The 26,912-nt window shown below is 47.4% G+C and overlaps 1 protein-coding gene across 1 annotated transcript in view; it reads left to right on the top strand.

The window, feature by feature from the left end:
• dus2 (dihydrouridine synthase 2) overlaps positions 1-26,912 on the top strand; it is a 152,533-nt gene that overhangs the window by 24,103 nt on the left and 101,518 nt on the right. Inside the window, 4 exon segments of the mRNA XM_070897985.1 lie at positions 1,909-2,000; positions 4,057-4,100; positions 7,905-7,965; positions 20,637-20,684. Coding sequence (XP_070754086.1) covers positions 1,909-2,000; positions 4,057-4,100; positions 7,905-7,965; positions 20,637-20,684 — 245 coding nt within the window.

Raw genomic sequence — 26,912 nt, 5'->3', positions numbered from 1 at the left:
AGCGTAATAGAACATAATTGTTTCCTTTTTATCTTCTTTCCATTAAAAAGTATTCCTTGGTGTCTTTGGGCTCAACTTTGGCCTAGCCCGTTTTTCAGCGCACTTACCGGAGATGCGCCGCTTTTCTCCGTTCAGAAGTGCGGCGAAAAATTTCCTTCCCACTTTGGTCGCTATCTGGCCTCCTCCCTGTGGTCGCGCAAGTCGGGAGTGGAGCCAGCATCCTGAACCGAAAACAGTGCCGGGACGTCTGCACATGCACAATGGCGTGTCCGCGCATGCGCAATAGCTCCTCGCCCCCAGCCTCTCCGTGTCTTGCTGCAGCCGCTGTGGGACCCAATGCCAGCCAAATGTTATGAGTAGGGGTGTGAAGTGGCAAATGCACGGACTGCTTAGTTTCATTTGGTCGGAAAATGCCTATTTAGGGACTTAAATTGGAAAATATATTGCTTATTGGGGAGCTGTGTGTGCATTAACAGGTGATGCAGTCAGTTTAAACAGCATGTTCCTTTAGATACCCACATTGAAAAGCCTTAATCCTACTTTGGTAAATGCATTGATTTGAAGTTTTAATCACTTTAATCTTAGAAATCACACCGGGAGGCCACTTGGCCTGGGCTAGCGGCAGGTGGGCAGGAGAACTGATTGTGCTCCTGCCTGGATGATTTCTATCAGTTCTCCTGCCCGCCTGCCCCTAGCCTAGGCCGAGTTGCCTCCCACACCGGCTGGCCCGCTGCCTTCCCAGGCCAAGCTTTAAGATTGGACTTACTTCAATTTTTTATTTGTTACTGAATTCTTAGAACTTTTTGTTTCCAAGGTTTGGTGGTTTGTAAGTCTTGGTGCTTTAGGTGCAGGTCCTCTCCGCTTCCCTTCCCGCCCCTACCCCAGGCCGAATGGCCTCCGATGTACCTACCTGCGCTGATTTCTTAACTCTCCGCAAGGGTTTTCTGAAGTGGCCACATACGCTGGCCTAAGTAGATTTGGAGTAACTATTAGATGGCCAAAGTTGCCTAAATGGGCAGAACTGGCGTAGGTGGCTGGGACCACCCCCTTTTGAGGGGAAAAAAAAGCTAAACAACAAAAATCGTAACTAACTCACTTACACTGGTGCAAATTGATTGTGCAAATGGGGATTTTAAGTTACGCCAGAAAATCAAGTTACTCCAAAAAAAATGGAGCAACTCCTGGCCAAAATTGAGCCCTGTGAGTGGTAACCTGGTGCGGTTTATTAATACAGCTAAAAATGGGTTTATCACTTATAATAAGCATTTTTAATGAGATGTCCAGTGCTGGTGAGTAACCTATTTTAAAATGACTGATAATGACTTAAAAAAACTATACTGAACCATTTAATAGTGTACATGAGTCAGTTTTAAATAAAATATTTTTTGATATGTAAATACTTTTAATATCTACCTACTAGTGCCTGTGTGTCAGAAGAAAATGATTACAATTTGAAGAGCCTTCCCGAACCAGCACAATTGATGGAATCTCGCAATTTCAACCTGGGGCCGTGGCCAATTATATGGCTGGGGCCTGATTCAGGCAAATTGAATCTTGCGCTCATGTAAAAGATTGCAAAAAACACGAGCGTAAATGGTTTTGGGCGTAACTCACCTATGTTTAAATTTCTCGATCTTTTGCACTGGTTCAGCCCATGATCGCGCTGATATAACTAACGAAAACTGGACCCCGGTATTTTGTATTCATAGGCAACTTGTTCGATGAAAATATTTGGAAATGTTGTTTGTAACAGGAATATGTACCATAGATAGCTATAAACTGTCACACAAATTGATTATCAAAGATGCCAGTTTATTGTTTTTACCTCTTCCACTGATTCCCACCAATCATTTTTACACATGCATCCATCCACTTTTCTAAGCCTGTCTTTCCATTTGTTTTGTTCAGAGGCGCTGGACACCATCGATTATGTTGCAACTGACGAGCGGGTCATTTTTAGGACCTGCGAAAGAGAAAAGAATCATGTTGTCTTCCAAATGGTGAGAAATAAACTTCCGTTCCAGTGGAAATTTGTAAAAACTACTGATGGTTTACAACAGTTGTCTATCTGGATGGATGCAATTGGTTGAGCTGAGTTAGCCCTGGATTAGTTGCACAGCTCTCTATGTCGCACACCGTTTCTAGTCTAAAAAATGGACCCTTCATATCGGTGTAATGACAAATTTAGGAGAAGGGGAATGTGAAGATATACAAAATTCCTAACAGCGATGATTTCAAGACACTGAAAATTAATGTATGCAACCCATGTTTTGAGCCATTGGGTTTGTCATTGTATCATATGTATAAGCGTAATTTTATATACAAAACATCAGTGTACTACAGATAAGACTGCGGAAAAGAGTTTCAGTGAATAGTTGACGTGCAAACTCGTAACACGAGATGGTAACAGGTGTACTTCACTACCTACAAACCCATTGGCCTAGAAATGTGGCCACGCAGTGCTCACAACAGGGCACTAGATGGCCTCCAATATGGCGGGCTGGAAGCGCATGCTCATTGCAAGCCAGCAGAAGCCCACCATATTGGTAAAGGCCAAAAAATCGGCATGCAGTGCTCACACTTCCAGATCAGCTCCTGTCACAACGCGCTCTCTGTTATCAGGAGTTCTTCTGCAAGAACAGAGTTTCTGGAAGAAATGTTTGCACGAAAGATGGAGGCTGCCCTCTCTTGTGGAGCCCACTATCTACTTATTCAGCCTGAGATTTCCCCATATTGTATCTGTTTTACAAGTATTTTTTCCTTTCATCCTTTGAAATTCTTTCCATTGCTTCTCTAGGTTATCATCTGTCAGGGATACATTAATCTGCTTTGCAGAATTTTCTCTCTTTTTAAAAATTCAACCCAATTAGATCCAAATGTCCTTCTTTCATCTTTGACACCGATTGACCGATCATTCCATCAAAGTCTCTTTCATAGCTGACATCTGAATCTAGCTGGCAGCTGGTTTCCTTGCTCCCCTGCAACAACCCTGGTGGGAGGGAAGAGCGGGGAAGAGAGACAAATATCTCCGGCATGATTTTTTCCCCCCCACTTTATTATTTTCCCGTTTGTGCTAATCCCACTTTACTAGGCCTGTTGCTGGGTATTCTTTGCCAGTATTCTGTTTTCCGAGGATTGGACAGCTGTGGATTGGCTCCTTGTCTAATCTCGGTGTGAGCCATGTTTGACATGAAGAGTCACGGTGAGGTGCAGGTGGATCCTTCTCAGTGACCTCGCTGGATCAACCTAGAGTTCTGAAATGTCTGGTCTCCATTGGTGGGAGAAATGTAACTCTTTAAAACCCTGAGAGATATCTTTACAATGAGTGATTTAGAAACGATCAGAAGGGAGGTGGTGTTGCCTTCTCGGTCAAAGATAACCAAAGCAAGAGATGAGAGTACATCAGCAGCAGCTGAATCTGTTCAATTCGGTCAATTATACTTTTTGTTTTTACTTGTACAGTGTAGAATGTTTTAAAAGAGGAAAAAAGAAAAACTTGCATTTATATAGCGTGACCTCAGGACATTCCAAGGCACTTCCGACCCGATTAAGTACTTTTTTGAAGTGTAATGTAGGAAAGGTGACAGCCACTTTGTGCACAGCAAGCTCCCACACACAGCACTGTGATAATGACCAGATAATTTGTTTTCTACATGCTGGTTGAGAGATGAATATTGGCCTTCCTTAAAATAGTGCCCTAGGATCTTTTATGAGCAAAGAATATTTACTCGAATTTACACCCCCTTGAAACTAAAGCAGCTTTAAGTGTTTATTTTAAATAGGAGGCGTCCCATTGTGAGTCTAAATAATGGTATGAGTCTCAACGAAGTTGACTACTATTTCACGACTCAGAAATAGTGCTGCGAAGAATCTGATGACATAATGCCAATGAGCCATGTCACTTTGGAGTTCACTGTGTGCTACTGTCATTTTTATTGTAAAGTAGCATCATATATATTTATTTAAGAGCTTCTCAGCACTTCAAAAGCTTTTTTTGTATTGTCTGTACCTGTCTAGAAATTAATACTTTTTTTTTCAATTTCCTTCATGTTGCAGGGCACAGCTGATGCTCAAAGAGCTCTGACCGTCGCACAGCTTGTGTAAGTCTTTAAAAGGCCAGTCACAGCTCCAGTAACTGTGCTCAAAATGAACTTGCTGTGAAGTTCTCAAAAAACAGTTACATGATAAGTGGACATAGCGGCAATAAACAATGAGGAACAGAGAGTCCAATTTAATAAAGTAAAATGTAATGAGTGACTTATAATTGGTGGAGATCGAAGCTGTAATTGGCTATTACGAACAGCCCTGTTTCTTCATGAACACATTGATGAAAGAACATTGGTGATCATGGGAACTGTCAATTTTGAATCTTGCACTAAATTAACCAGAGGCTAAATTACAGAAGGGGGGAAGGAAGCCTCCCCACTACTAAGTTGTGAAGCTGAATGTTGCACTTGGCTGTAAACAACTCTTCCCTGAAATATTCAGGTGGGAGAAAAAAACAAAACTTTGCAAAGTGCTTGTGAATATTCCTTCTCTCCTTGAGAAAATTGAAGCCAAAAATATCATTTTAAAACTTCCAAACTAAAAAGGATCTTTCCCAGTCCAGCATTCTGACTCGGTGAGTTTATCCAGTGAGTGGCTCAGCTGCACATTCCAGATCCCCAATCTATGCAGGGTTAGTCGATCTGTTGCAACTGAGCTGCTACAACAGGCCTCAGTGCCCCGGGCTGAGGGAGGAATGTAGTCCGGGCCCGCCTGTTGGAAAGTTCATTTCTGTGGATTCCAGGTGGGGACAGAATGAGGCTATGCTGTACTGCACCCCCCATGGTTAAATAGCCCATCACCATTCAGTCTCGACTTGCACATGAATTGATCCCTTGGGCGAGGTACTCGAAGGTGCCTAGTGCCCTGAAACCCATAATCATACCTCAGGAAAGAGTCAATGAATTGAAGAGGGGAGAGGAGAAAGTTGATGGAGGGAAAAAACTCCAATATGATACTCAACACAATATGTTTACTTATTAATTAGTAGTAATTCATTAATGTCACTTCGACTAGAGCACAGCTGCCATGGAGGGGTGGGGGGGTGAAGCGCCGAATCCTGGGACGTGGATTATTGATGCTCATCAAATGACAGCAGCTTCAGGGAGGGTTGGAGAGAGGAATTTCAATCATGGAGGGGCTGAGAGTCGTTTCAATCATGGAGGGGCTGAGAGTCGTTTCAATCATGGAGGGTTTGAGAGAGGAGCTTCAATCAGGGAGGGGCTGAGCGAGGAGTTTCAATCATGGAGGGGCTGAGAGTCGTTTCAATCATGGAGGGTTTGAGAGAGGAACTTCAATCAGGGAGGGGCTGAGAGGAGCTTCAATCAGGGAGGGGCTGAGAGAGGAGCTTCAATCAGGGAGGGGTTGAGAGAGGAGCTTCAATCAGGGACGGGCTGAGAGAGGAGCTTCAATCAGGGAGGGGCTGAGAGAGGAGCTTCAATCAGGGAGGGGCTGAGAGAGGAGTTTCAATCGGAGGGGCTGAGCGAGGAGTTTCAATCAGGGAGGGGCTGAGAGGAGTTTCAATCAGGGATGGGCTGAGCGAGAAGTTTCAATCATGTAGGGTTTGTGAGAGGAGCTTCAATCAGGGAGGGGCTGAGAGAGGAGCTTCAATCAGGGAGGGGCTGAGAGAGGAGCTTCAATCAGGGAGGGGCTGAGAGAGGAGCTTCAATCAGGGAGGGGCTGAGAGAGGAGCTTCAATCAGGGAGGGGCTGAGAGAGGAGCTTCAATCAGGGAGGGGCTGAGAGAGGAGCTTCAATCAGGGAGGGGCTGAGAGAGGAGCTTCAATCAGGGAGGGGCTGAGAGAGGAGCTTCAATCAGGGACGGGCTGAGAGAGGAGCTTCAATCAGGGAGGGGCTGAGAGAGGAGCTTCAATCAGGGAGGGGCTGAGAGAGGAGTTTCAATCGGAGGGGCTGAGCGAGGAGTTTCAATCAGGGAGGGGCTGAGAGGAGTTTCAATCAGGGATGGGCTGAGCGAGAAGTTTCAATCATGTAGGGTTTGTGAGAGGAGCTTCAATCAGGGAGGGGCTGAGAGAGGAGCTTCAATCAGGGAGGGGCTGAGAGAGGAGCTTCAATCAGGGAGGGGCTGAGAGAGGAGCTTCAATCAGGGAGGGGCTGAGAGAGGAGCTTCAATCAGGGAGGGGCTGAGAGAGGAGCTTCAATCAGGGAGGGGCTGAGAGAGGAGCTTCAATCAGGGAGGGGCTGAGAGAGGAGCTTCAATCAGGGAGGGGCTGAGAGAGGAGCTTCAATCAGGGACGGGCTGAGAGAGGAGCTTCAATCAGGGAGGGGCTGAGAGAGGAGCTTCAATCAGGGAGGGGCTGAGAGAGGAGTTTCAATCGGAGGGGCTGAGCGAGGAGTTTCAATCAGGGAGGGGCTGAGAGGAGTTTCAATCAGGGATGGGCTGAGCGAGAAGTTTCAATCATGTAGGGTTTGTGAGAGGAGCTTCAATCAGGGAGGGGTTGAGAGGGAATCAGGAGGCCGTGTTTGCCAGGCTGAAGGCTCGGGGGAGCAGAGGATGCAGATTGGGAAAGAAGCAGGAGGAGAAATTGCTCACAGCAAGGGGCCGGGATCGGGAATTCTCGGCCTGAAAGGGCAGTGGGAGCAGATTCAATAGTAACTCTCAAAAGGGAATTGGATAAATACTGGAAGGAAAAAAATACAGGGCTCTGGGAAAAGAGCAGGAAAAACTGGATCAACTTGACCAAAGAGCACAATGGGCAGAATGGCCTCCTTCTGTACTGTATCATTCTATGACTTTTATTTTGGAAAAAAGACAGCTAAAGCCAAGAAAAATCAATTGGGATTCCCGCTCCCAGTCACTGTCCAGTGACTCCTGATGGAAAGTGCCCATGTGTGGATTTTGGGAGAAAATGAGATTGGGTGTAGTAACACTTGGGCTAGAATTTTCTCCAGGGAGGCAGGGGGTGGGGGGGCTCTGAGGCAGGCAGGATACCCTGGAGGCCAGGTTTCCTGCAGGCCCTGCTGACTTTAACGGTGGGGTCTCGATCGGGAGGAGGGGAGTGGGGGGCTGGGTTAGGTAGGGACTCTGGATCCAGGAGCTAGGTATAAAGCCACTTGCCTCCTGGGTGCAGCAGTCCGCGCCTCGGTTTAACTGCTGGGTTTTCCGAATTGTATGAAACAGGCAGTTAAATTCAAAATGGAGGTGAAAAAATTCAGATAACACCCCCTGGAAGCGTGTTGGTCGCTCGTCCCCCATCCCGCTTCCGGCAAAACCAGGAGTGGCCGGGTTGGCAGCGGGATCAGGTTGGGAAACCCATTTTTAACACTTAACTGCCCCCACACTGTAAATCCACCTGTTTCTTTCGGGGGAAATTCCGGCCTTAGTTTCTGTAACACTCTCCCTGTCATACTTTCCTCTCTGACTTTGTTGATAACCACCCCATTGTTATAAAACACCAACTCACCTGAGCAATGTCACGGGAGATGATATTAAAAGTCCTGTGTTTAATGTGCACCTCCTGTTTGTCACACTTTCTAAATAAAGCTTTAAATAAAAATAAAGACATAAAAAATTGCATAGTGCACAAATGATGTTGTACCCTCTGTGGTACTAACAGTCTTACTGTAAAACAGTATATCCTCTCACTCGTGGTGAGCAACTCAATGGTCACCCTCTGGCCTTATATTCCGAGTCTTGTTTAGCGCACACTTGAGTGTCTCCCTTACTCTCCTCACACTAGTCATTGCACTTCGCACCTCGCTGTGCAACATTGCAGGTGATCAGTGAGTATACAAAAAAATAACTCTTATAAATGTAAGGATTATGAAGCCATAATGTTTATTCGCAGAATATTTTGCCAAGCATATATATTTTTGCAAATATATTTCTAACTTTCCATGCAGGGAAAATGATGTAGCTGGAATTGATGTAAATATGGGCTGCCCTAAAGAATATTCTACCAAGGTAAGATGGCACTTTGCTTTCACCCATCATGATGAAGTTTCCTCCAGTAAAGAATTACTGATGCTGCGTGTGATTTATAAAAATTAAATGTTTGCATCCATTATGGTGAATCAAATCTTCATTATAAACTGAACAAGTTTTGCTCATGATTCATTGGATTATGTTGCTGTATTAACCATGGTGGTGGTAGGGAGTTGGCTGCAAATTGCCCGTGGTGCAGAGGCACTTACCCCAATAAATGGCGGCTGAACTTTCTGTTTGGCAGCCCATTCTCCGCGATTGGGGTTTGTCGGAACTTAGCTGATTAGTGGTCGAGCTGCGTCACACCCTGCATCTCTCTGTTGGCAGACCTGTCAATAAAAGATGTCTGACTAACGAAGTCGGATGTAAGGCAAATGAAAATGCCCAAACCGTTTTTCTAATGGTGAATAAATAGTCAGTTGCCTCCAACAGTGCACATGCGTTCAGAGACACGTTTGGTAGCATGGTCAGCATGGTAGTAATGCTGCCGGAGACACCAGGAATCATTTGTGTGTCTGATGGCAGTGGATCCTGCTGTGGGGCCGGAACATGCTGTACTTCTGCAGCATCGTCGGTACAACTGGCAGAAGGGGTCATCTCGCACTGCTGAAAAGCTTTACCTGTCGTCTTGTCTGCCATTATCATTTCAGTAGTGACTCCTCCTCCTCCTGGATCTGCCTCTTTCAGAGGGGGAGACAGATGTCGAGACCGCACACTTCTTACCAGCTACCACTAGCACAGCTTTGTCATCAGATGGTGTTTGCGGGACAGTAATGGTCTTGCCACTCAATGCTCATCGCCACTCCCATTCTACTGAGAATTGGAGAAATACATCACGAGGGGGGTCAAATGATGATTGCAACTGGGATTCAACTCTTAGCTCTCAAGTGCCCAGTTGTTTCCATCACTAGAACTGCTAGGCTAGCCCAAATAAAAGTTCCGTTTTGAAAATTAGATTGAAAACACACGTTTAAACAAAAATAAATGTACACGGTGAGTTTACAGATACATGATGGTCTGTTAATTAGTCACAATAATGTTAAATGCATTATATGTTTGCGATAACTACAACTAATAAAATAGAGGAGTAACAATCATTTTAACATTTTATGCAATGCTGATAAAAGCATTTTTTCTGGCAATATTCTGATATAGAAAAATCATTATAAATCTCAGTTTTTCTCATTACATATTTAGTTCAACTCTATGCAAGTCTGCTTATTTTTCCTTCCCAACCCATTGCATTGTAGCAAATGGCACTTTAATTAAACATTGTGGGTTGAATTCACACATTGTGTCATAATGTTGCTTCCTTGAAATTTAAATCATGGAAAAATACAAGGCAGATTTCACTTCAAAAATGCAGATTACATTAACGTAGCAAAGACCATTATGCATTAATGTGCTAACCCTACAAGCGTCATGCTTTTTCACAAAATTGCCCTCATCTATGGACTTGGCGCTTATTTGGCAGAGAGTGCCTTTTTTTTTATATGCTCACCTTGTACTTCGACTTTGGACCATTCAGAGGTTTCTGAGCAAGATCGGAGATTGGTGTGGCTGATTCGTTGTATTACATCGAGTATAATTACATTGTTGGGTCTGACTGACTATTATTCAGACCTTCCTCTCCCTCAGTATAAAAGCAAGTTTGTTGCAGTACTCGCTGAGGGGAAACATTGGGCTGTAATTTGCAGCCCCTGCGGATGTGTCGGAGGGACTATTTGTCCAACTTCTGCCCAGCCAATGCCCGTGAAATTATTACGGCAATAAAAGCAGGCATAAGGCCTGCCTCTTTTACCAGTGTAAGACTGTTAAAGGACAGAAATTTTTTTTAAAGAATTTATACATTTAAAGACATGTGAAATAAGATGTTTATTTTTAAACCCTGTAAATTGTGAATTTATTTTTCAGAAATGTAATTTTTGTTTTAAATATTTAATTATATGCCATTTTGATTAATTTTAAAAATGCGATGTTTTGAAAAAAATTATTTTAAGTGTATGTGTATTTTGGGGGGTATTCCCAGTCATAATTATGGTGATTCCGTACATAAATGGAATCCCCATAAGCGTCAATGGGGATCCCCTTCTTTCATTGGTTGGGCTGGCCCATGTGACCCCAGGGGTGCTTTCGAACTGCCTGTGCCCCTGAGCTATGTGAGCCTCTACCCGCAAGTACCCAGAGAGGCCCAGGACTGTGAACCTCCGGGACCATCAGGTAAGTGCATAGAGATTTTGCAGGTTGGAGGCATCCGCTCGCGGGAAGCCTCCGACCGCAATTTCTACCACAATGTTGCAAAAATAATTATGTTGTAAATTGCCGCCCTGGAGGTTGTAGCTCCATACACTCTATATGAAGGCCAGATTCTACATTTCAGCTTGAATTCATCTCCACTGCAGGTAAGACTAAGGCAGCTCAGAGCGTGAGATTTGAATAATCGGACTGAAAATGATTATGTTAATTGGTTTCAAGACTCTCAAGATAATGGCACTAATAAGAACATAAGAAATAGGAACAGGAGTAGGCCATACGGCCCCTCGAGCCTGCTCCGCCATTTAATAAGATCATGGCTGATCTGATCATGGACTCAGCTCCACTTCCCTCCCCCCTCCCCATAACCCCTTATCCTCTTATCGATTAAGAAACTGTCTATTTCGGTCTTAAATTTATTCAATGTCCCAGCTTCCACAGCTCTCTGAGGCAGCGAATTCCACAGATTTACAACCCTTTGAGAGAAGAAATTTCTCCTCATCTCTGTTTTAAATGGGCAGCCCCTTGGGCTCAAATTTCCCCAGGAGTTGCCCTGCTTTTTTTGGAGCAAGTAGCTTTTTTTGGAGTAACTTAAAAATTGCAAATTTCCCCATTTAACTTGCTCCAGTGTAAATCAGTTAGCTTTTTTTTTAAGTTTAGTTTTCTCCAAAAGGAGGCGTTACCAGCTACTTGCGCCTCTTCTGGCCGTAGAAGCAAATTTGGCCAGCTAAAAGTTACTCCAGACTAACTTAGGCCAGTGTATGTGGCCACTTTTGTAGGCACAGCAAAACCTTACCTACATTTAAGAAATCAGCACAGGTAGCCAGAGATAGCAGGGTGGGGGGGGGGGGGGTGAGTTAGAGGATTCTAAAGCACTAAACACCTTCACAACATCAGCACAACATCTTCACAACATAATCAAAAATAAATGAAAGATAAATCAGCTACTGGAAGTAGAGCAGTCCTACCTTGCCGACTGCAGAACGCACCGGCTAGCCCTCCCGCCAGGGCTAGGGACGGCAGGCACGCTGTAGGGGTGAGGGATGTTTATTTTTTACAGTTGTTCCTAAATGTTGTGTGGTGCTAATGGAACATGATTCAGTTTTAATGCAAAATATATTTTATTGGAAAGTTTACAATGCACTTCAACAACAACAACAACAACAGCAGCAAATAAAGGCTGCACCCATCTCTCACCCACATCTTGGGTAATCTGCACTTCCTCATAGGGGTGGTGATGACATTGGGGGCCCAGCTTGAGTCTCAACAGAGGCTGGTGTGGGGATTGAAGTGGGAGTGGCATTTGATTGTCCGGGCTGTGTGCCCTTATTGCAGCAGCTAGCTCCCTCATGGCCCCTGTCATCGTTTGCACTCCCTCTGACATGCCCACCCTCAGTTTCCATCTCAATGCTGATATTGCTCCCGACAGTGCCGAAACCTCATCACGCACCCCACTGACGGTGGCCATGAGTGATCGGTTAAGGGCATTGGTCTCCTCACTTAATGACATAACCTGATTAACATCTGATGAACGCTGCCCCACCTGCTTTGGTCTGGAGTGGACGCATCTGGATCTTCTTGTGGATCTTCAGGGTGTTCAGCATTATCTTCTTCTGCAAAATACGACAGAACAGTCAAATGGTTAGTAGCACAGGAGGGGGCAGGATGGGTGGCATGAGTAGTCTCACGCGTGGCGGGCCATCTCAGCAGGTTGATTTGAAGGGCGACGATGCATTTTCAAGACTGACCATCACCCTCACGTGTGGGCCCAGCTTGTGCAGAGCTGATGCTGAGTCGCACCTGCAGAAAAAAAAAGGCAGCGACCCTCTGTTCCAGGGGTGTTAGTTGGTGCAGATTTGGCGACCCTCCTCCTGTTCTAATTCTTTATCTTTTTGTTGTGGGCCAATTTTTTCTGCAAAGATGAAAATATAACTTTTCACACATGGTGCGCTTCTGCTAGGTGGGACATATACAAATGGTCACAGTTACAATTACAATTCCATTTAAAAATGAAGATATTACTTACACTCACTACTTGACCAACATCCTGCCATTTCTTTTTACACTGGCTTCCAGATCTTGCAGTATTCACCCCTGCGGAGTATTCTTCTGCAACTAGATTCCAGCGTCTTCTCATTTCTTTGGGTGGCACTTTGTGGGACCACTCTTACTGATATCCAGCTCCTGTCATCTGTCCCCATAGACAGTGACTAGTTTCTCCACTTCCTCATGCAACAAATTCTTCGTTCTTGTTGCACGCTCTTGCGTCATTGGTGTATTGGAATTACACTCAGGTGATCTTGAAAATACACAGTCCTGACCTTGCATGCACCTATGCAGCACTCCTTTCCACTCCCTCAGCACCGAAAAATCACTAATCACACCGTACCTTGAAATATGGCCATATGCCAATGCTGCTGAGGCACTGAGGACGCTCTCCCTTTAAGTGGCCGATTGCCAAGGTTGCTGCTCCCTTGCGCATGCGCGCACGCTGAAACGGACATGCGTCCCCCTGCCGGCACTCGAGGACACGCTGGGCCCAAGCCCCGGCCGCCTGCGCTGAGCAAGCGCGGCCAAAGCTCCGCCCCCGCAGGTTTTGCAGCGCCACGCCACGGGACCACAACAGTGCAGGAGCGGTCAAATTAGGTGTCGGAAGACACCGATTCACGGTAAGACTCTTAACACAAGCAGACCGTCAGACTGTTAGTTTATTTTTACTTGTATACAAGGGGAGAGTGCCCTAGTGAAAGGCTTAGGGTACCAACTCCGACAATCTACAGAAATCTTGGAATATTTATACACCCAAGTAAACAACTCCTATCATATGTGATGGTTCCTCTTTTTTTTGTAATAGTGCAGAGTCTAGCAGTTAATTTAATTACCTCATCAGTGTTATCCAATGGCTACTTGTCTTAGCTACCCTTTCCTTATTTTGGGCTAACCTCTCCTTGCCCCCTGTACACACTGTCTGTTTTTTTTGGTTTACACATCCTTATTGTGATTATAATTAGACAGAGAAGACAGATGACCTTAGCTGCCATGAGGTAATGCAACCCGTGGTTTCAACTGCTGACAGCTTGTTTGGTATAGTTGCTGAAGTAAGCTCCAATTCTTAGGTTGACCAAATATAATGTCCCAGCAAGCCTTGCAATCTATGGTTGCTCTTTTTCTATCTTTCCACATAGGACGGTCATTTTTCTCCCACAAAGTTGGTGTATCACGGGTAAGTACGCCTTTCTAAGCAGGTGGGGAAATTTGGGACTCTTATTCTAAGATCGTGCCCTCTAGTTCGAGTTTCCCCCATCAGTGGAAACATCCTCTCTGCATCCACCCTGTCAAGCCCCCTCATAATCTTATACATTTCGATAAGATCACCTCTCATTCTTCTGAATTCCAATGAGTAGAGGCCCAACCTACTCAACCTTTCCTCATAAGTCAACCCCTTCATCCTCGGAATCAACCTAGTGAACCTTCCCTGAACTGCCTCCAAAGCAAGTATATCCTTTCGTAAATATGGAAACCAAAACTACACGCAGTATTCCAGGTGTGGCCTCACCAGTACCTTATATAGCTGTGGTAAGACTTCCCTGCTTTTATACTTCATCCCCTTTGCAATAAAGGCCAAGATACCATTGGTCTTCCTGATCACTTGCTGTACTTGCATGCTATCCTTTTGTGTTTCATGCACAAGTACCCCCAGGTCCCGCGTTCTTTGCAATCTTTCTTCATTTAAATAATAACTTGCTCTTTGATTTTTTTTCTGCCAAAGTGCATGACCTCACACTTTCCAATATTATATTCCATCTGACAAATTTTTGCCCACTCACTTAGCCCGTCTATGTCCTTTTGCAGATTTTTTGTGTCCTCCTCACTCACTGGTTTTCCTCCCATCTTTGTATCATCAGCAAACTTGGCTACGTTACACTCAGTCCCTTCTTTGAAGTCGTTAATATAGATTGTAAATAGTTGGGGTCCCAGCACTGATCCCTGCGGCACCCCACGAGTTACTGGTTGCCAACCAGAGAATGAACCATTTATCCTGACTTTCTGTTCTCTGTTAGTTAGTCAATCCTCTATCCATGCTAATATATTACCCCCAACCCAGTGAACTTTTATCTTGTGCAGTAACCTTTTATGTGGCACCTTGTCAAGTGCCATCTGGAAGTCCAAATACACCACATTCACTGGTTCCCCTTTATCCACCCTGTTCATTACATTCTCAAAGAACTCCAGCAAATTTGTCAAACATGACTTCCCCTTCATAAAACCATGCTGATCCTGCCTGACCGAATTTTGCTTTTCCAAATGTCCTGCTACTGCTTCTTTAATAATGGACTCCAACATTTTCCCAACCACAGATGCTAGGTTAACTGGTCTATAGTTTCCTGCTTTTTGTCTGCCTCTTTTTTTAAATAGGGGCATTACCAAATGATAATTGTCAGCTTTTTCACACAGCACTTTTTCACACAGTACAGCATTGAGCAAGTGGTTCAATGACTTTAATGTAACCCTTAGCAGTCAAGAGCAGAGGTTCCAGCAAAGGCTGGCCTTCACATAGTATCTAGACCTATTGCCTTACCATGGCACTCGGTTGGGTGATATTACCTTAAGGGACAACCGGTGGACTTTATTTTCTCTGCACCAATTATTGCTGGGGTTAAGTTCAGTGAGTGCCAGTAACCCTCTGAAGTCGCCACTATTAATTTATGAGTCTAGATTAGAGTTTCAACTGGCTATTTGATTATGCAGAACATCAAGGTCAAGCTGGAGATCCTGGGGCCGAGTTTCTGCTTGTTTATGTTCGTAGTATCAGTGGAATCAGCCGAACCAGCACAAACGATTAGGGGCATTTTAAACTTAAGTTAGGCACAAAAGCACTTGCATTCGTGTTTTGCATGATCTTTTACACTGTTTCAAGATTCAATTTGCCCAAATCGGACCTCGCCCACAAAACTGGCCACACTCCAGGTCGGGGGAGAAAGGATTAGAAGGAAATGCTGATCGGATTAGATTAGGGTGGGAGGAGGCTTGTGTGCAGCATAAACGCTGGCAGAGACCAGATGGGCCAAATGACTTCTTTCTGTGCTGTAAATTCGATGTAATTCTGTGAAATTGTGAGATTCCGACGATTGCACTTGTTTGGGAAGGCTCTTCAAATTACGCTCATTTTCTTAGGAGTACATGCACTAGTCGGCACGTTTTAATTGCGGAGACTTTGGCCACAACCTTAGATGTGGGAGTGGTGCCAGAGGACTGGAGGATTGCATATGTTAAAAAAGGGGACAGGGATAAACCCGCTAACTACAGGCCAGACAGCCTAATGTCAGTGGTGGGGAAAATTTTAGAAACATTTATCCGACAAAATTAATTGCCACTGGCAAAAATATGGGTTAATAAATGAAAGCCCCATGGACATATTAAAGGCAAATCGTGTTTGACTAACTTGATTGAGTTTTTTTTCATGAAGTAACAGAGTGGATTGATGAGGGTAGTGTGGTTGATGTGTTTATGGAATTTCAAAAGGCGTTCGATAAAGCGTCACGTAATAGACTTGTTGGCAAAATTGAAGTCCATGGGATTAAAGGGACAGTGGCAGCATGGATACAAAATTGGCTATGGGACTGAAAGCAGAGAATAGTGGTGAACGGTTGTTTTTCAGACTGGAGGGAGGTATATATTGGTGTTCCCCAGGGGTCGGTAATGGGACCACTGCTCTTTTTGATGCACATCAATGACCTGGATTTGGGTATACAGGGCATAATTTCAAAGTTTGCAGATGACCAAAAATTCGGTAATGTAGTAAGCTGTGAGGAGGATCATAACAGACTTCAGGAGGATGTAGACAGACTGGTGATATAGGCAGACACATGGCAGATGAAATTAACACCGAGAAGTGTGAGGTGATTCATTTTAATAGGAATAATGAGAAGAAGCAATGTAAACTAAATGGTACAAAGTGGGTGCAGGAACAGAAGGACCTGGGTGTGTACGTACACAAGTCTTTGTAGGTGGCAGGATAAGTTGAGAAGGCTGTTAGAATGGAATACTGGAACCGATGCTTTATAAAAGAGTGCAAAAGCAAAGAAGCTATGCTAAACCTTTATAAAACATTGGTTAGGCCCAACTGTAGTATTGTGGCCAATTTTGGACACCACATTTTAAGAAGGATGTCAAGGCCTTGAAGAGGGTGCAGAAGAGATTTATGAGAATGGTACCAGGGATGAAAGACTTCAGTTACGTGGAAATACTAAAGAAACTGGGGTTGTTCTCCCTAGAGCAGAGAAGGTTAAGGGGAGATTTGATAGAGGTTTTCAAAATAATGAATGGTTTTGCTAAAGGAAATAAGAAACAACCGTTTCCAAAGACAAAGGTTTTGGAGGGGGAAAAGTGTGATTCCCGGAATAACATTGAGTGATTTTACCTAATTTATCTTAAATAATTCTAAGTGGCAAGAGGTCTCCTCGGTGTCACAGAAGAGCGAACTGTTAATGAGATTAGAAATTGAATTACCACTCTTTAATTTTCAAAAATGAGATAGCAACTTTGCTTTTGACAGCTCAGAGATGGATTTATAATCGGTTTAATTTTGATTTTATAATGAATATCTCAAATTAGATTCTGCAATTGCAGTAGTTAACAATAATTAATGTAGCATTGAACTGTGATAGCACTTTCCAAATTATTTTAAATATACTGTTACATATTAATTATGACAACTACAAATGCTGTAAAGATATGTTTTGTCTAATGCAGGGTTCAAGCATTATCTTTAACCACTTCTTTATGAATCCAATCAGAATTGGCCAGTCCATTCCTATTGATAATAATTGAGATTCCTGACATTTGTGGAAATAAAAACCTTCATAAGGAATAGGAGTTGGCCATTCGGCCCTTCGAGCCTGCTCCGCCATTCAACAAGATCATGGCTGATTACATGCCAAGCACAGTTAGTTTACAATAGGGTGCAAAAGAAAAACTCCTACACCAAGTTCTAGCTGACACAATACATTAAAACTTAAATTTGAAGACTGTATAGAAATAGTTTTCTTTTCATGATGAGCAATAGGAATTAATTGGACTTTTACCATTCATTAGAACATAAAAAATAAGAGCAGGAGTAGGCCATTCGGCCCCTCAAGCCTGCTCCGCCATTCAATAAGATCATGGCTAATCTACCACAACTCCACTTTCTTGCTCTATCCCCATATCCCTTGGTTCCCTTAATATCCAAAAATCTATTGATCTCTGTCTTAAATATACTCAACGACTGAGCCAGAGTGGATAACTTCATATTTCTCCATATTATATGCCATTTTCCATTTCTTGCCTGTTCTATATCCCCTTGAAGCCTCTTTGCATTGTCCTCACTACTTACATTCCCACCTAGCTTTGTATCATTAATGTCCACTTTAAAGCAATTCCTTAAAAAAAAAAATTGTTTCCCTGGAATAGCATTGAGGGATTTTTACCAATTTTTATCTTAAATAATTCTGAATGGAATTAGTAGATTTTGAGGAATTGTGTTGATTTATCTTATTGGGTGTTAATGAATAGCAAAAGTCCACTCAGCAGATTTGTGCATTCTCTGTAATTTTATCGCCTAGAGTTACTGTCGGGTGGAAAGTTGCACTCTAGGCAGTTTGCGATACTGTAATATTGGGGCCAAGTTTCGGCCTGAGTTGCTCCTGATTTTTTGGAGCAACTAGTTTAGAATGGAGTATCTTAGAAATTTGAATTCTCGGCATTTAGTTTGCTCCAGTTCTAGTCAGTTAGAACAGTTTCACTTTGGAACAGAATTTTTTTTTCAAAAGGGGGCGTGCCTGGCCACTTACGCCTGTTTTCAAAGTTTGGAGGGGGAGGGGGTGGGGAGCAGGAGTGAGGGGGTGGGGTGGGGGGGAGGGGGGAGGGGAGGGGAGAGGATGGGGGAGGGGAGAGGAGGGGGGAGGGGTGAGGGAGGAGGAGGGGTGAGGGAGGAGATGGGGTGAGGAGGAAGGGGGAGGGGTGAGGGAGGAGATGGGGGGAGGGGTGAGGGAGGAAGAGGAGGAGGGGGTGGAGAGGAGGAGGAGGAGGAGGAGGAGGAGGGTGGAGAGGAGGGGGAGGAGGAGGGAGAGGAGGAGGAGGAGGAGGGTGGAGAGGAGGAGGAGGAGGAGGAGGAGGGGGGTGGAGAGGAGGAGGAGGAGGGGTGTGGAGAGGAGGAGGAGGAGGGGGGTGGGGGGGAGGGGGGAGGGAGACAGACGGGGGAGGGAGGAGGAGGAGGGAGGAGGGGTGGGGGGGAGGAGGAGGAGGGGGGTGGGGAGAGAGGTGGGTGGGGAGGAGGAGGGGGTGGGGAGGAGGAGGGGGTGGGGGGAGGAGGAGGGGGTGGGGGGGGAGGAGGAGGAGGGGGGTGAGGAGGAGGAGGGGGTGGGGGAGGAGGAGGGGGTGGGGGAGGAGGAGGAGGAGGGGGGTGAGGAGGAGGAGGAGGGGTGGGGAGGGGGAGGAGGAGAGGGGGAGGAGGGGGTGGGGCGGGGGAGGAGGGGGTGTGGGGAGGGGGGTGGGGGGAGAGGGGGGGGGGAGTAGGGAGAGAGGATAGAAGGAGGGAGGGAGGGAAGGAGGCTGAACGGCCGGGCCCAAGACTTCGGGCTGGATTTACAGGTAGATGGCATCGGGGGGAGGGGGCGGTCGCGGAGGTCCGCCGGGGCGGGGAGGAGAGTCGCGGAGATCTTGGGGGGGAGGTCGGGTCGCCGGGGGGGGGATTGGGGAAGCAGAGGTCGGGTGGGAGGAGCCTTAGTCACGCAGCCCCAGTGAGGCCATTCGGCCAGGGCTAGGGGCTGCGTGCTTCGGACCCCTCCCACACAGTTTTGGGCGCCTGGAGCTACTGCACATGCGCGCCCACTGTAGCGCATGTGCAGAGGTTCCGGCACTGTTTTCAGCGCAGGGACCTGGCTCCACCCCCCCCCCCACAGCTCATGCTGCGCTGCGCCCGGCTCCAGAGGACCTGCAGGGAACCGGAGAACAGGTAAGTTTTTTTTAGGCGCACTTTGTGGTGTGAAAAACGGGCGTCCAGGTCCGGGCTGCGCCCTTTTAGGCACGTCCCGAAACTTGGGCCCATTGTTACCGCCATGATGGGTATTCCAAATATGGGTTTAAAATCACAGTAAACATTTCCCACAAGTGAAATAGAAGCACCAATTTTGGCAATTTATTTTAAGTGTGGATCTGAATAATTCTGCATATTCTGGTAGTGGATTGGGAATTTGAAATGTGAGCAAACTGTGAGTATGAACTGGCCATAAATTGTGACTGCAGGTGAAAAGTAATCTGAGCTGTGTGATCTGATATGTCGCTCAGTGTCCTCTCCAGTTACTACTGATATGTCCATTTAATTAAATTACTAGAAGCATTGTAACCTGATTTCAGGTGTAAATCCTTTAGAATAAGATTTTGCATTTATAACATTTGTACAAATGGGACACAGTCCAACACCAATGTTTAAACACATTCTACTGCTTGAGATTGTACATGAAGGTCCCCTTTTTGTTTGCTAATTACATTCCAATGTACTATGGCAACCGATTTAGAATTGTGATTGCTGCCTTATTATTGAGGCAGAAATGCTGAATTTAATGAGTCAGAAGGTTGTGGGTTCAAGTCCCACTCCAGAGACTTGAGCACGAAAATCTAAGCTGCTACTCCAGTGGAGTACTGAGGGAGTGCTGCACTGTTGGAGGTGCTGTCTTTCACATGAGACGTTAAACCGAGGCCTCATCTGCTCTCTCGGATGAACGTAAAAGATCCCATGGCATTGTTTGAAAGAAAAGCAGGGGAGTTATCCCCAGTGTCCTGGCCAATATTTATCCCTCAATCAACATCACTAAAAGCATATTATCTGGTCATTATCACATTGCTGTTTGTGGGAGCTTGCTGATCCCAAATTGGCTGCCGCACTTACTGCATTACAACAGTGACTACACTCCAAAACGTTGGCTGTAAAGTGGTTTGGGATGTCCGGAGGTTGTGAAAGGCGCTACATAAATGCAAGTCTTTTTCTTTTATTACAGAAATATTAGAAATTTGAAATTCAGGTGAAATTCCAAAATGTTACATTAGACCTTGTGAAAAATGTTGACAGTGGCAGCTATCAACCTTAATAATGCCACTTTGCCTCCAGAGGCAGGTAGTGAAAAAAAAACAACTTGCATCTATATAGCACCTATATCACAGTAAAATGTCGCACTGTCCTCAGGCGCATCACAGAAACCGCCCCTTTAGGAGGAACTCGTGATCCCAGGGGCACTTAGACTTCATCTTGCAGTTTGGAAGGAGGAGGTTAATACTGTGCTTTGCTTGTTACTTACTGTGTAGAATTTCTTTTAATTAAGCAGCAACTAATCTTCGTGTTTTCCTTTGTATTTCTGCAGGGTGGCATGGGAGTAGCACTGCTGTCCGACCCTGACAAAATTGAAGCTGTAAGTACCTGTAGTTGCACAGCATTATCTTTAAATTGTTTCCTGTCGATCTGATAACAAATAAGGAATTGTTTTAAAAAATGCTAATTTGGCTTATTGAGGGAATCTGATATCTACGTTTCAAACCCCTTGTTGCCCATTTCTCATTGCATATTCCAAATAGCATATACATTTTAATAGGATTGTGATGTGACTGTTACAGCACGTGTTTTACAGTAAAACTTAATTTATCATCGCCAGTGTATGGACTTCTTCACAGTCCAGTTGGAGTTATACTGCGCAGTTTATGATATTGCAGAATAGCAGCTGTTGGTTCAGCTCAAGGAGGTTGTGCCATACTGTTTTGACACCACCAGTTTCTGTGTTTGGCTCGAATCTTTGTATCATTTAATTGCATGGTGACTATCTTTTGTGTAAGTTTGCACGTGCAGGTTTCTGCTTTTCCCTCCTTTGGGTTCTGTCTTGCATTTAAAAAAAGTCTTTAAAACTCCTAGACAAATGGATATTACAGATTTAATATAGTAAACTGTATTCTAACAAGGCTATTGATAGCGCAGTTTTCTAATTCGAGATACTAATGCTGATTTACAAAACTTTAGAAGAAAATATATTGTTGACCCTTGAGTTGGACCTAACCCATTACTTAGGCAGTTACGTTCCTATTGTCCACGGAGACTCAGCTGTATGTGGCAGACTTTCCTTTTCCTTTTCATTCCTCTTGTTTGAGTTTGTACTTCGTTATTGAACCTAGTCATATGCTGTTCAATCTAAAAGGGTAACAGCATGTACACATAGGGCAAAGGATGGAACCTTTGGAGAAGTTCAACAGATACAAGTTCATTTCCTCAATCTGATGGTTGATTTGCATAGCTCCAAAAAGATTGAAGTTAAGGGGTGTAAAAATGAAGAACTATCCAAAGATTGTCATTTTTGCTCTACATACTTAGGGAAAGTTTATTTTCAAACGGAAATCATTGGGTCATTGTCTGTGTTAAAGGCTGGTTTCTCTGCTGCTTCATGAGAATCACATTCTCTTGTGCTGTGACTTGAGGCCAGTTTTCACTTTCTCTCCTACCATTGGCAGCATTGTGTGCCTTGTTCTCCGAGTATACAAGGTTCTCACCACTTGGCAAATGAGGGACACTGCACTGTCGGAAGTGCCATCTTTCGGGTCAGGCGTTAAACCGAGGCCCCCTCAGATGTAAAAGTTCCCATGGTAGTATTTGAAAGAAGAGCAGACGAGTTCTCCCAGTGTCCTGGCCAATATTTATCCCTCAAACATTACTGATCATTATCACATTGCGGTTTATAGGACCTTGCCGTGCACAAATTGGCTATCGCGTTTTCTACATTACAACAATGACTACACTTAAAAAAAAAAAGTACTTTATTAGCTGTAAAGTGCTTTGGAATGTCCTGAAGTTGTGCAAAGTGCTATATAAATGCAATTTTTTTTCTCGATGTAAGCTTTATAAAAGACTGAGGTCGCTGCGAGTGATGAATAGGGCAGAGCTTTCTACATGCATCTTTGTCAGTTGTTTTCTTTATTGTATATTGGATGTGATTATCTCGCTGTCTTCGAGCTGATGAGGCTGTAACCTGTGACCCTTTTTGGAGAGTGGTGATTTGTAAGCAATATCATTGTCCAACAAGGTCAACGGAGTTATTGACTTGGTCTTCTCAGTGGGAAGTATATGGCACTCCTTGCCGATTCAGTGTCTGAGTTGATCAGTATCTGTCTGCATTGATCGGGTTGCTGCCTGACTCTCTGATGAGGTGTTAACCACTTTACTGAGAGCGGTGCCAATGGCAGAAATCCACTCGCTCATTGCAATCCTCTCTCAGATCTCCAGTGTTTTTCAAATAATATGGATTTAAAAAAAAAAACACATTGCTTGCTTTTTAAGTTGCAAGTCACATTCTAAGTTAGTGGAAGAGTTCAGGCGATGACTCTGAATTTTGAAGGATCCCCAGGTTAGTTTGGGGAGTGAAATCAAAGAATTAACTACTCTCCATCTCATTCTCGCAATCAATATTCTCTCAACCAAAAAAATGGGACCATGTCTGTTTTTCTTCAAAATTAACATGGCTTTGAACTGTGCAGTTTTGTTGAGTGAATTCAGGCATTATCCTCTTTTTCATTAAAAAAAAAGGGATTTCATCCGTATCACTTTGTTACCTCTGATTTGCTTCTCTCCACTCTCCCTGAATCGGGAATGAATCTGATTCCCTTTCAAATATCTCAATACTGATAGGCCCTGGGCGGTCAATCCGTACGGCCCCGGTCGGTCGGTGCGTAAGGCCCCAGGCGGTCAATCCGTACGGCCCCGGGCGGTCAATCCGTACGGCCCCGGGCAGTCAGTGCGTAAGGCTCCGGGCGGTCGGTGCGTAAGGCCCCGGGCGGTCAATCCGTACGGCCCCGGGCGGTCAATCCGTACGGCCCCGGGCAGTCAGTGCGTAAGGCCCCGGGCGGTCAATCCGTAAGGCCCCGGGCGGTCAATCCGTAAGGCCCCGGGCGGTCGATCCGTAAGGCCCCGGGCGGTCGGTGCGTAAGGTCCCGGGCGGTCAATCCGTACGGCCCCGGGCAGTCAGTGCGTAAGGCCCCGGGCGGTCGGTGCGTACGGCCCCGGGCGGTCAATCCGTACGGCCCCGGGCGGTCGGTGCGTAAGGCTCCGGGCGGTCGGTGCGTACGGCCCCGGGCGGTCAATCCATACGGCCCCGGGCGGTCAATCCGTACGGCCCCGGGCGGTCGATCCGTAAGGCCCCGGGCGGTCAATCCGTACGGCCCCGGGCGGTCGGTGCGTAAGGTCCCGGGCGGTCAATCCGTACGGCCCCGGGCGGTCGATCCGTAAGGCCCCGGGCGGTCAATCCGTACGGCCCCGGGCGGTCGGTGCGTAAGGCCCCGGGCGGTCAATCCGTACGGCCCCGGGCGGTCGATCCGTACGGCCCCGGGCGGTCAATCCGTACGGCCCCGGGCGGTCGGTGCGTAAGGTCCCGGGCGGTCGGTGCGTACGGCCCCGGGCGGTCAATCCGTACGGCCCCGGGCGGTCAGTGCGTAAGGCTCCGGGCGGTCGGTGCGTACGGCCCCGGGCGGTCAATCCGTACGGCCCCGGGCAGTCAGTGCGTAAGGCCCCGGGCGGTCGGTGCGTACGGCCCCGGGCGGTCAATCCGTACGGCCCCGGGCAGTCAGTGCGTAAGGCCCCGGGCGGTCGGTGCGTAAGGCTCCGGGCGGTCGGTGCGTACGGCCCCGGGCGGTCAATCCGTACGGCCCCGGGCGGTCAATCCGTACGGCCCCGGGCGGTCAATCCGTACGGCCCCGGGCAGTCAGTGCGTAAGGCCCCGGGCGGTCGGTGCGTACGGCCCCGGGCGGTCAATCCGTACGGCCCCGGGCGGTCAATCCGTACGGCCCCGGGCGGTCAATCCGTACGGCCCCGGGCGGTCAATCCGTACGGCCCCGGGCGGTCGGTGCGTAAGGCCCCGGGCGGTCAATCCGTACGGCCCCGGGCGGTCAATCCGTACGGCCCCGGGCGGTCGGTGCGTAAGGCCCCGGGCGGTCAATCCGTACGGCCCCGGGCGGTCAATCCGTACGGCCCCGGGCGGTCGGTGCGTAAGGCTCCGGCCCCGGGCGGTCGGTGCGTAAGGCCCCGGGCGGTCGGTCCGTACGGCCCCGGGCGGTCAATCCGTACGGCCCCGGGCGGTCGGTGCGTATGGCCCCGGCCCCGGGCGGTCGGTGCGTACGGCCCCGGGCGGTCGGTGCGTATGGCCCCGGCCCCGGGCGGTCGGTGCGTACGGCCCCGGGCGGTCGGTCCGTACGGCCCCGGGCGGTCAATCCGTACGGCCCCGGGCGGTCGGTGCGTATGGCCCCGGCCCCGGGCGGTCGGTGCGTACGGCCCCGGCCCCGGGCGGTCGGTGCGTAAGGCCCCGGGCGGTCTGTGCGTAAGGCCCCGGGCGGTCGGTGCGTATGGCCCCGGGCGGTCGGTGCGTATGACCCCGGGCGGTCGGTGCGTATGGCCCCGGCCCCGGGCGGTCGGTGCGTAAGGCCCCCGGGCGGTCGGTGCGTAAGGCCCCCGGGCGGTCGGTGCGTACGGCCCCCGGGCGGTCGGTGCGTACGGCCCCGGGCGGTCGGTGCGTAAGGCCCCGGGCGGTCGGTGCGTACGGCCCCGGGCGGTCGGTGCGTACGGCCCCGGGCGGTCGGTGCGTACGGCCCCGGGCGGTCGGTGCGTACGGCCCCGGGCGGTCGGTGCGTAAGGCCCCGGGCAGTCGGTGCGTACGGCCCCGGGCGGTCGGTGCGTAAGGCCCCCAGGCGGTCGGTGCGTACGGCCCCGGGCGGTCGGTGCGTAAGGCCCCGGGCGGTCGGTGCGTAAGGCCCCCGGGCGGTCGGTGCGTACGGCCCCGGGCGGTCGGTGCGTAAGGCCCCCGGGCGGTCGGTGCGTAAGGCCCCCAGGCGGTCGGTGCGTAAGGCCCCCGGGCGGTCGGTGCGTAAGGCCCCCGGGCGGTCGGTGCGTAAGGCCCCCGGGCGGTCGGTGCGTAAGGCCCCCGGGCGGTCGGTGCGTACGGCCCCGGGCGGTCGGTGCGTACGGCCCCGGGCGGTCGGTGCGTAAGGCCCCCAGGCGGTCGGTGCGTACGGCCCCGGGCGGTCGGTGCGTACGGCCCCGGGCGGTCGGTGCGTAAGGCCCCCAGGCGGTCGGTGCGTAAGGCCCCCGGGCGGTCGGTGCGTACGGCCCCGGGCGGTCGGTGCGTACGGCCCCGGGCGGTCGGTGCGTACGGGTCCGGGTGATCGGTCCGAGCAGCCCTGAGTGGTCAGTCCATACGGCCCCAGGCGGTCAGTCCTTACAAGTTGTACAACCAAGAATTGGTTGTTCAAAATAATCCAGGTTTATAAACTGTAAGGTACATGTTTGGATGATAAACCTGAATAACTATGGGCTGGCAAACAGTCAAAAATGTAACACCAAATGCTATTCTTTCACAAAACAACCTCCTTGCCTGATGTGATGTTCTGAACTTTGGACAGTTAAGTTATCTCATGAGTTAAGTTGTACAAGAAATAATGTCTAACCAAGGGATCATGTTTGCTTTCACTCCTATTCCAATTTCTTTCTATTTTGCTAAATATTTGTGTCTGTCAAAGTAAGGGATGCCTGTACTTGGAAATAGAATATTTATGTCTACATCTTTCGTCACCCATTGTCAGCAAGAGGCACATTCTGATCAGGTTAGGACAGCCAAGTAAACAGGTGTCAGACGCCGAGTCGGAAGGTTGTGGGTTCAAGTTTCACTCCAGGGACTTGAGCACAAAATCTAGGCTGACACTCCAGCGCAGTACTGAAGGAGAGCTGCACTGCTGGAGGTGCCGTCTTTCGGATAAGACGTTAAACTGTGACTCAGTCTGCCCTCACCAATATTTATCCCTCAACCAGCACCACCAAAAACAGATTATCTGATCATTGTCTTACTGCTGTTTGTGGGACCTTGTTGGGCACAAATTGGCCGCCCCGTTTCCTACATTACAAGTGACTACACCTCAAAAGTACCTCATTGGCTGTAAAGTGATGCAGGATTTACGATTCCACCAGGATTTATGGACCTAAGTGATAGAACGCCAAATAATACAACAGATTGGTAAACTAAGTTACTGTTTTATTTCATAAATAATAAAACATACAACCGGTTCCTTTGAGAGTTCCGCGTCAGGGCAGTGGAGTGATGATGCTCTGTGGTGCTTTTGTTCTTTTGTTTCTTGGCCATTCTCCAAGATGGTCTTCTGTCTTCCCAGTCGACTGCAGTGCCGAGAGGCCAGATAAGGGTCTTTTTATATCTTTCTGATGCAGGCAAGTATCAATTGATTGACCTGTCTGGTTGCAAAGTCCTTTTGCAAAGTGTGCAAAGTTCTTTTTCTGCTCGCAAAGTCTTTTGCAACAATGGCAACATGACCATCTAGATCCCAGACATTGTGCCTCCGGTGGTATTTGGAGGGTCACCATGTTCTGTAAATGCAGTGTGAGTCACATGGTTTCCAAGAAATGTTGATCTATTTCCCGTAGCATTTGGGACGTCCTGAGGTTGTGAAAGGCGCTATATAAATGCAAGTTCTTTCTTTAAACCTACCGTTACTATGCTCCAACAATGAACTTCCACCCCCAAATTTGAAGAGTAACCCCCGACTGCGATTTTATTCTGTTTCATTCAAAAAAAGAACTGGAAAATACTTGAAGGGAAAATATCTAC

The sequence above is a fragment of the Pristiophorus japonicus genome, chromosome 13 (genome assembly GCF_044704955.1).
Source record: "Pristiophorus japonicus isolate sPriJap1 chromosome 13, sPriJap1.hap1, whole genome shotgun sequence".
Classification (NCBI taxonomy): Eukaryota; Metazoa; Chordata; class Chondrichthyes; family Pristiophoridae; genus Pristiophorus; species Pristiophorus japonicus.
The sequence above is the reverse complement of the archived record's forward strand: the minus strand, read 5'-3'. Positions and strand labels throughout refer to the sequence as shown.